Source organism: Neopelma chrysocephalum, unplaced genomic scaffold (assembly GCF_003984885.1).
Source record: "Neopelma chrysocephalum unplaced genomic scaffold, ASM398488v2 Primary Assembly neopelma1_96339, whole genome shotgun sequence".
Taxonomy (NCBI): domain Eukaryota; kingdom Metazoa; phylum Chordata; class Aves; order Passeriformes; family Pipridae; genus Neopelma; species Neopelma chrysocephalum.
The window spans coordinates 1,212-9,779 of NW_020924987.1; the positions used below are offsets into that span (position 1 = coordinate 1,212).

At 58.2% G+C, this 8,568-nt stretch overlaps 1 protein-coding gene and 1 long non-coding RNA gene across 2 annotated transcripts; both read left to right on the forward strand.

Annotated features, from left to right (window-relative positions):
* Positions 1–678: 678 nt before the first annotated feature.
* LOC113981262 lies at positions 679–3,883 on the forward strand (the record flags this gene model as incomplete). The annotated part of the gene is made up of 11 exons (XM_027708571.1): positions 679–690; positions 762–910; positions 1,073–1,220; positions 1,471–1,658; positions 1,753–1,890; positions 2,167–2,281; positions 2,408–2,545; positions 2,799–3,011; positions 3,144–3,299; positions 3,456–3,557; positions 3,785–3,883. Coding segments are annotated over exons 1-11 (1,458 nt in total), but the record flags the coding sequence as incomplete, so codon positions are not given.
* A 69-nt stretch (positions 3,884–3,952) lies between these two features.
* On the forward strand, positions 3,953–8,155 carry LOC113981263. Its single transcript, XR_003538365.1, has 4 exons — positions 3,953–4,187; positions 4,487–5,024; positions 6,709–6,866; positions 7,506–8,155. It is a non-coding gene; the product is annotated as an uncharacterized LOC113981263 (long non-coding RNA).
* Positions 8,156–8,568: the final 413 nt, after the last annotated feature.

Genomic DNA, 8,568 nt, shown 5'->3' on the forward strand with positions numbered 1-8,568 from the left:
CACCAGAACAACACCCTGAAGAGATGGAGCAGTCCCAGCCCCTGCAGGAGGGTGAGTGGCAGAGCTGGGCCACAGGGCTGGTGGCTGCAGTCAGATGGGCTTCTTCCCATCCCATCTCCTGTGTACATGTCCCAGGAAAGGGAGGGAGGAAGAGGGCCTGGGGTTGATCCCCCGGCAGCTCCATGCCCTGGGCATCCCGGGGCCGGCCCTGCCTGTGGAGCGCAGGGCTGGGCCGTGTTCTCCGGCCTGTCCCGCAGCCCCTCAGCTCTGACCGCGCTCGCTCTTTGCCAGATCCAGGACGGGACTGGACACAGGAACAGGACCGTGGCCGTGGCCGCAGGGCATCACAGGTACCTGCAGCCATCCCCCCCTGGGCTGGGCCTACTCTCCCTGCTCAGGCTGGCACTGCTGTCAGAGCTCACCATGACACATCCCTCTCTTCCCTGCCATTCGTTCTCCTGCAGAGGTTGCTGAACTGCAATCCTGTTCAGTGTAGAAAGGCCAGGACCTCACCAACCAAGGTCATGGCACAGCCTGAGCCCAACCTGAAAAAGCTCAAGGCCAAGGCTGACAGTCCAACAGCTGAGGGTATCACAGACACTGACAGGACACCCATTCAGAGCCTGCCTGATGCTTCCAGTTCAGCCTTTCTTGAGGAGGGAGTTGTCCCACAGTGTGATGGGAAGGGAAGCACTTCCCGGGGAAAGCTGGGGAATCGCTCCCTCTGGCAGCTCTCCAACTCTGCCCTGTGTCCCCTCCAGGTGCCAGCTCTGGTGAGGTCCATCCACTGGTGGCTGAGCTCCAATGTGTCTGCTGGGCACGTGCTGGAAAACACCATTCTAGCACTGACCCAGGCACACCCCACGGATGTCACCATCAGCCTCCTGCGCTGTGCCCCCTCCTGTGACAGGTACGGGCCCGAGCTGCCTTGAGGGCTCAGGGCTCACCAGCCTTTAGAGCCCATCACCCCCTGCCCCTGAAAGCACTGTGGCTCTGTCACCCGGCCCCTGCAGCTGCCCAGGTCAGGGCGCTGTGCTCGAGAGCCCCCTGACGCAGAGCTCTGACTCCACAGAGCTGCTGCAATCATGTGGAGGACCATCGCCTCGTCAGGAACCACCCTGGAGAAGGTGCTGCCAGCGCTGCTCTGTGCGATGGAGGACTGGCCATGGCACAGCCCCTGCACCTCTGATGGGGACAACACAGCTGTCTCTGCCCTGGCTGTGAGTTTCTGGAACCTTTGCTTGCCCCCAGGTTACCTCTCTGGCAGCTCTGCATCCTCCCCCAGCACGGCATCTCCCCGCCCATCTCCCTGCAGGCACTGGGCTGGAAATGTGGGTTAGCAGCAGGTTCAAGGGCACCAGGCCGGGTGCTGCCCCCAAGTCTCCCCTGGCCTCCCCCTGCCACGCTCGGGCCCTGCCACATGGATGTCTTGGCACTGAGCACTGTGTCCGGGTGGTTTGTCTTTTGCAGGCAACTCTGGCACTGTGGATGATTGTCCAGGAGCCCCAGTGCCCAGGGCCATTGATGGAGTATGCCCCTTATCTCCTCGTGGCTCTGCTCTTCCAAGTTTTCAGCACCACAGAGCAGATGTCAGAGGAGGTCGACACCTTCTGGAGGGGATGCCGGGAGCAACACAACCTTCCCACTGACCCCAACAGGTGCTCCATCCCAGTCCTCCCCTGCCTCCCATGCCCTCGGAGTGGGTCAGGTGTCAGGACTCCCAGCATGACCTGGGCTTTGCTCTGCACACAGGTTTGCAGTGCTGAGCATGAAGGCCCTGCTCTGCTGCCTGCACTGCGAGGATGTGGTGGTTTCAGTGGAACACAGTCGTGGCTGGGACACGCTCCTCAGAGCCGACACCCACCACTACGCAGTGGGTCTGCTAGCCAGGTGAGACCCCTTTGTCCCCGCTGCCCCTGTCCTTTCTGCCTGTGCACGGGGCACCCCCACAGTGCCCATGGTCGTGGGCCAGAGGGCCTTGTCACCGAGGGATGGCCGAGCAGAGTGGCAAAGGCTGGGAGAGGCAGGTGCACAGGAGGAACCGCCTCCCAGAGTGCCCTCGATCCCTCCCGGGCTGGTGGGGAAGGACCAGGACTCTGTGAGTCCGTCCTGGGAGGGGTTTGCCCACCTGGCTCGGGGTCAGTGGTGCCTTTTTCCCCCTGGCAGGGAGATGCGCCGTGTCTCCAGCCCCCTGTGTTCCCACATCACACTCCACCTGCTGGAGCTGCTGAACAGGGAGGAGCTGTGCTGGGACCTCGCTGCCATGGCATTCCTTGTGGAGGTGAGCCTGATGGCGAGCGCTGCCTCACCGAGCTGCCTCCACCTCTCTGCCCTCTTGGAGGGCCCAGCCCTGTGTGGCTCTGGGCTCCTGCTGGTGGGCACCCCGTCACTGCTCCATGCCTTTCAGGTCCTGGACTGCCTGGACATGCGTGACTGGGGAGGCACCGTTCTGCAGAGCCTTTCAAGGCACCTCCAGAGCCAGTGCCTAGAGAGGCGTCGCCTGGCGCTCCGAGGGCTCCTGGTGCTCAGCCAGGATTCTGGGATGGTGAGGAGGGGGAAGGGGCTTAAGCTGTGCAGGCAGTGTGGGGCTGGGGAACACAGTCTCTTGGGCTTGGCTGGGCTTCAGGAACTGTGGCAGCTGATCCCAGCTCTGCTGCCTCCCCGTTCAGCTGCCCGAGTCCCTCGGCACAGGCCTTTGGCCTCTGGGCCCCACGACAGCATGTGGGGCTGCCCCGACAGAGCGGGATTGGGGCTGCAGCCGTTCATGGCTTCACAGCACGGCGTTGTGTTCCTCACAGGCCAAGAGAATTTGGAGCCTGAATGAAAGCCTCGTGCGGCTCCTGGGGGATGCAGAGAGTGATATGGTTTGCATGACGCTCTCGGTGCTCGACAATGTGCTCTGGAGCAGTGTCTGGGCACAGCTGCAGAAGAGGGTCCACAGCGAAGACCCCCCAATATCCACCCCCACTGCCCTGCAGTTGGCTGAGGCACTCCGGCCACTCTTTGACCACGTAAGGCTCTGTGCCCCCCCCACGGGCTCTGGGTACTGCTGGGAAACTTTGTGCCCTGTGGATTTTCAGGTCTGTGCCCAGTGGGGCCTGGAGAAGCTGGTGCTGAGATCTTTTCCTCTTTCTTTCCACCAGGATGACAGCAGTGTGCGGGAGGGCTCCATGGTCATCTTCACGCGCGTGATGAAACTGATAGAGGACGCGGGAAAGAGTGCCCTGGAGCCACACGTGTGCCTGAGCCTGCTCCCGCTCTACTTCCACCGGCACGATGAGAACCCAGTCGTGAAAAAGGTGAGGACTGGTGGGCTCTGGTGTCCCATGGGAGGGGCTGGGCTGCCTCCTGGCCTGGCACCTCAAAGGCTCCAGTCTCCTGCTGACCTTGGTCCAGGGACACGGGTCCTGTGCCCTGGGCTGCCATGCCATGTCCTGGTCTCTGTTGCTCTGCAGGCCTCTCGGGAAGCTCTGCTGGCCGTGACCAGGTTCCTGAACAGGAGGGATCTTGGGCGCCTGGTCAACACCGAGGAGCCATGGAGTTTCGGCGAGTGCCTGGTAAGGACGGCCCCACAGCCCCAGTCCCCGATGGCCAGAGTGCGGGGCTGGCACTGTGCCCCTGCCCACCGCTGCAGCCGCCTGTGGGACAGCAGCCTGCGCCCCACCCGCCGCTGCCTTGCCTGGGGCGTGCGGGCAGGGGAGGCCAGTGCTGGGTGCAGGCAGCGCCCGGCCAAGGGGCAGAGCCCCAGCCAACCCTTCCCTCTGTGCCCTGCCTCTCTCTGCAGCTGAAAAAGGAGCGGAGTCGAGTGGCCGAATACCTGCGCCAGGCCCTGCTGTACATGCGGAGCCCACAGGAGCCCCTGCGAGAGGTGGCCGTCAGGTTCACAGGTGAGCCACAAGTTCCCTCCCCGCCCCACTGCAGCTCGGCCCCAGCTTGGCCTCGGATTGTGCTGTGGAGCCCCGAGTGCCCTGGCGGCTGCTGCCGCCCTGTGCCAGCCCAGCCCTGGGGCGTCCCGAGGCGGGAAGGCCCCGGGCTCAGCCCTGCCAGGGCAGGAGGGCGTGTGGCCGGGCCGGCAGCGCCGCCGGGGGGGAGCTGTGCCGCTGGGGCCCTGACAGCATCTGTGTTCCCAGGGATGGCCGGGAGGTACCTGCGGGGACAGAAGGAAGAGTTGCAGAACATCATCGACAGTGAGTGAGGGCAGTGGGGGCTGGTGAGGGGAGCACAGAGCCTGGGCAGGGAGCTGCAATCCTGCCCTGGCTGCGCAGGGCTCTGCTCCCTGCATGGACGAGGGGCAGCGTGGTCAGAGCAGGGAGAGATTTCAGGGGCACAGGGGGGTTTTGGTGGCCAGCACCTTCTGGCTGATCCCGCTGGGCCTTGCTCCCTCCTGGCAACAGCAAGAGCTGGGTGGGATGGCCCTGGCAGGAGGAGCTCCTCGGGTCCCCACCGCCCTGGGCTCTGACCTTGTCTCTGTTCCTCTCTGTTCCAGCCCTTCAAGCCATGACAGATGACAGCAGCCCCACTGTCTCCAACCTGGCGCTTGAAAACATCAACTTCCTTAGAGCTGTACAGAGAGCTCCCTACCTCCAGCAGCTCCTAGACAAGTTCTGCAGGGCATGGAATACCCGGCCTTAAGTGTGGGGCTGGGTGTGCCCGTGATGCTGGAGCTGTGTGGAGAGCTGATGCAGGCAGCTCTGTCTGTTGGGGCCACCTGAGCCTGTGGGGAAGACGCCTCTTCTCTGCAAGCCCTTCCTTTTACATTAGCATAGGAATATTAAATAAATATTTTCATACACAGAGGCTCAGGAGCTTTTTTGGGGTGCCCGGTGTCCACAGGGCATCTGGGAAGAGGGAAAAAAGGGCCCTTGTGCTCAGCAACACATGCCCAGGTGTGCAGTGCAGAAGGCCAGTCAGACTCCCAAAACTGAGGACGAAGATTCTTCCCAGACAAAAGGTGCCAGGACAGAAAGCTCTTGCTGCCCATGGAGTGCCCAGGCTGACCCACCAACTGCACCTGAAACCCAAAGGTTGCAGGCTTTCTTTCCTGGGGGAAAGGGCTTTTATTCGCTTTTTTTCAGTCCTGCGCAGAAATTGCCCGTCCGACTCCGTGGTGGTTTCGAGCTTGGCTCCCTGCTAAGTCCCCAACACCACAGCAAAAGCTTCCCCCCCAAAAAACCAAGGGAAAAGGAAAAAAAAAAAACAACAAGAAACCGAAATAAGAGAACTAAAGCAATATATATTTTGCCCCTCCTTCTGCACTGACCTTGGGGTCTGCATTGCTGTTCCTGTGTTCTCACTCCACTCTTCCCTGGCTGGAATTCTCTCTGTGCCACAACTTTCTATTCCTAAATATGTTATCCCAGAGGTGTTACTGTCACTCCCGATGGGCTCACCCTTGGCTAGCGGCAGGAAGCCCCTCCTGGAGCCGGCTGGCATTGGCTCCATGGGACGGGGGAAGCTTCTGGCAGCTTCTCACAGAAGCCTGTAGCCCCTTGCTACCAAACCCCAGCCACAGAACCCACCACACCCCTGATCTGGTACCTTTGAGGTTTCATCTCATTCATCCCTTTCACCTTTTCTTCTTTCCCAGTAGGGCCACAAGCTAAAAGCAAAAAATTCCCTTCCAACCCAAAGCATTCCATGATTCTCAAAGCCAGAATTGCCCCTTCGTAGCAGCGTTAAAAGCCCTCTGATGGGGTTTTGTTGCTCTGTTGCTGTGCTGGGCACAAATCAAACATCTCTCTGTCCCTCAGATTTTATCTGCTGTGTCTCTCAAGCACAGCAGGAGGACATTTCTGACATATCCCCACTCCATGACCCAGTTTTGAGTGGAGAAAGAGGAAATTTGGGTCACTTGTTAAAAGCATCACTGGTAGGAGGTGCTGGAGGAAGGACCAGCACAACACTCAGGGTTGTTTTTTCATAGAATCGTGGAATTGTTTGCATTGGAAGGGACCTTAAAGCTCATCCCATGTGCAGGGACACCTCCCACTGTCCCAGGTTGCTCCAAGCCCCGTCCTTGGACACTTCCAGGGATGGGGAGGCCACGACCTCAGGGAGCCACAAGCCTGGGAGCTGATATTTGGTAACTGAGCCATTTTAAACAACTCTGGAGCCACTTCCACTTAACAAGAGAGGCAAAATAAGCAGAGAAAAATGATCTTTTCCAAATCCCTTGAAGCAGAACCCCCTTCCCCGGGAGCAGGGGGAGGTGGTCGAACGTGTGGAGTGGGGAGTTAATTGTCACTCCTTAATTAGCTCTGCCACCGCCAGTGGGAGCCGGGCCAGGAGCCGGGGAAAACAACCGGGCGAGTGTTTTATGTTCACACCCCACCTCGGAGCGCAGAGCCCGCCGTAAAACAGGCAGGAATGCCGCTGCCTGGAAACCCGCTCGGCATTCCTGCGTCCCTCCTTCCCAAAGACACCTTTCTCCGGGCAATTGTTCCAAACCCGCGGCGTGTCCAGGGAAATCATGGCTTTTAGGGTCTTTTTTTAGCACTGGGGTTTGAGGGGGGGGGGGGAGGTAGTTCTTGCTTTGTTTAGTTCCCTTAAATCCCCCCTTCCCTGGAACTGCCCAGGGGCTTCTTTCCCCCCTTTTTTGCTTCTCTGAAGGCTCAATTCAATAAATACACATCCGGTTCCTTGGGAGCTTAATGAAATTGCGGGAGGCACTTCCAAGAGCAGGATGTTTATTTTTCTCTGCTGCTGCAGGTCCTGCGTGCCCGGAGAGCTCCATAAAGAGCCCCTTGTGCCTGAGCAAGAACGCTGGGGCAGCCGGGAAGTGCTGCACTCACTCAACACCGGCCTCCTCTTACTGCACAGCCGGCTGCCTTTCCAGGGAATTTAGGAAAACGAGCCCCAGTGCTAAGGTGGGAAAGTCAAGCACTTGCAAGGCAGATACAGCTTGGAGAGCTGGGTTAATCCACCTGTTTATGGGAGCATATTATGGAGCAGGCTCCTATTTTTCCCTAGTCCTCGCTGCTCAGGTCATGGAGGTTTCTGCCTTCTGACAGAACCCCCCGCCTTTGCAACGTGCTCTCTCCAGAAATGTCCAACACCAGGGAGCCCCCAGTGCCTGCTCCTGGCTGGATGCAGCAGGTGGGGCATTCCCAAAGGAATGTCCTCTGAAGGAATGTGGAGGTGCAGGTGCTGTTGGGGTGGGGGGGGGAGCTGAAGAGCCTTTCAGCCCTGCTGAGCCTTTGGGCACCAGCTCTGCTTTCTGGCCTCATTTCTCATTGCTGGTGACACCAAACTGGGCCTCAGTGAGACAGCAGTCCCAAGTCCCTGGGAGCTGCACCCCTGGGCATGGGGCTGGACTGCCTGGAATGTCTTGGTGGGTGGGAATGGATGATCCTTGAAGGTCCCTCCCAGCCTAAATCATTCCATGATTCCTATGAAATCTTCACTGCTTGGTGGGTGGGAATGGATGATCCTTGAAGGTCCCTTCCAACCCAAACCATTCCATGATTCCTGCGAAATCTTCACTGTTTCCTCTCTCTGTGTTTCAGGAGACAAACACTGGTTTGGGACCCTGAGGTGCAGCGAGGATGGATGGATGGATGGATTCAGAAAATTTGGAAAGATGCAGTAAATTTGGATGCATTCCAACGCCAGGGGTTCATGGTGAATCCTGCTGCCTTTGGGCCTGGCACTGAACATTCCCAGAATAAACCACGTTCCTTGCCTGAGAGACCTCCAGCCACCAGGCAGGGGATGTGTCACGGCAGCAATAAAGTCTTAGGAAATCAGGTCTCTCCTGGCCTGTAATTCCCATTCTGGAAGGGATTTTCCAAAGCATCAGATTAAAACCAACTGATCTGTTTAGTTCTTTCATTTTGGCCTTCCCAGTCGCAATTCCAAAGCTTCAACTGGAAGCCCTCAGTGTGTTTTGGGATGAGAGCTGAGTGCCTTTTCCAGCACCTCTGGCTCTGCTTTCCAGGACATGGGGGTAGGAAATCTCCTTCTTCCCACTGAGGAGGGGGAATGGGGTCTCAGAGAGCGTTGGAGTTGCCTTGGATTTGACATTTTTTTCCCAGGAACTTCCATGTTCAAGGTGCTCAGCTACGGGGAAGGATGAAGTGGGATGAAGTGGCCTCATGGGAAGAGCGAGGGACATGGAATCACAGAGTATCCTGAGTTGGAAGGGACCCACAAGGATCATCCAGCTGCTGTGTATGTTGGAAATGGGCTTTTCTCCTCCCCAGCTCTTTCTTTTTTCCCCCTCTTGCTTTTCCTCGAGTTTTCTTCTGACAATCCCACACAGGTGCTGAAAGAAGTTCTCCAAAGGGCAAAAACAAAGGGGGCGGGGGGGAAACCCTTTCCAGTTTTGTTTTCCCATCCAAACATGAATATTTTCTGAGGAGGGGAACAAAAAATAACTAAAAATCCAAATAAACCCCTTTTGTCTGCAAATCCCCTGGTGGGAGTGGGGAGGTTGGACTGAGACATTCCTGGGTGACTCATTCCTGGGCGGTTTTTTGCCCTGGATGGAAAGTTGTTCTCAGCAGATTGGAAAGTTGTTCTCAGCAGATTGGATGTTCTTTTCTAATCTGCCTGCAGGGAGGTGTTTGG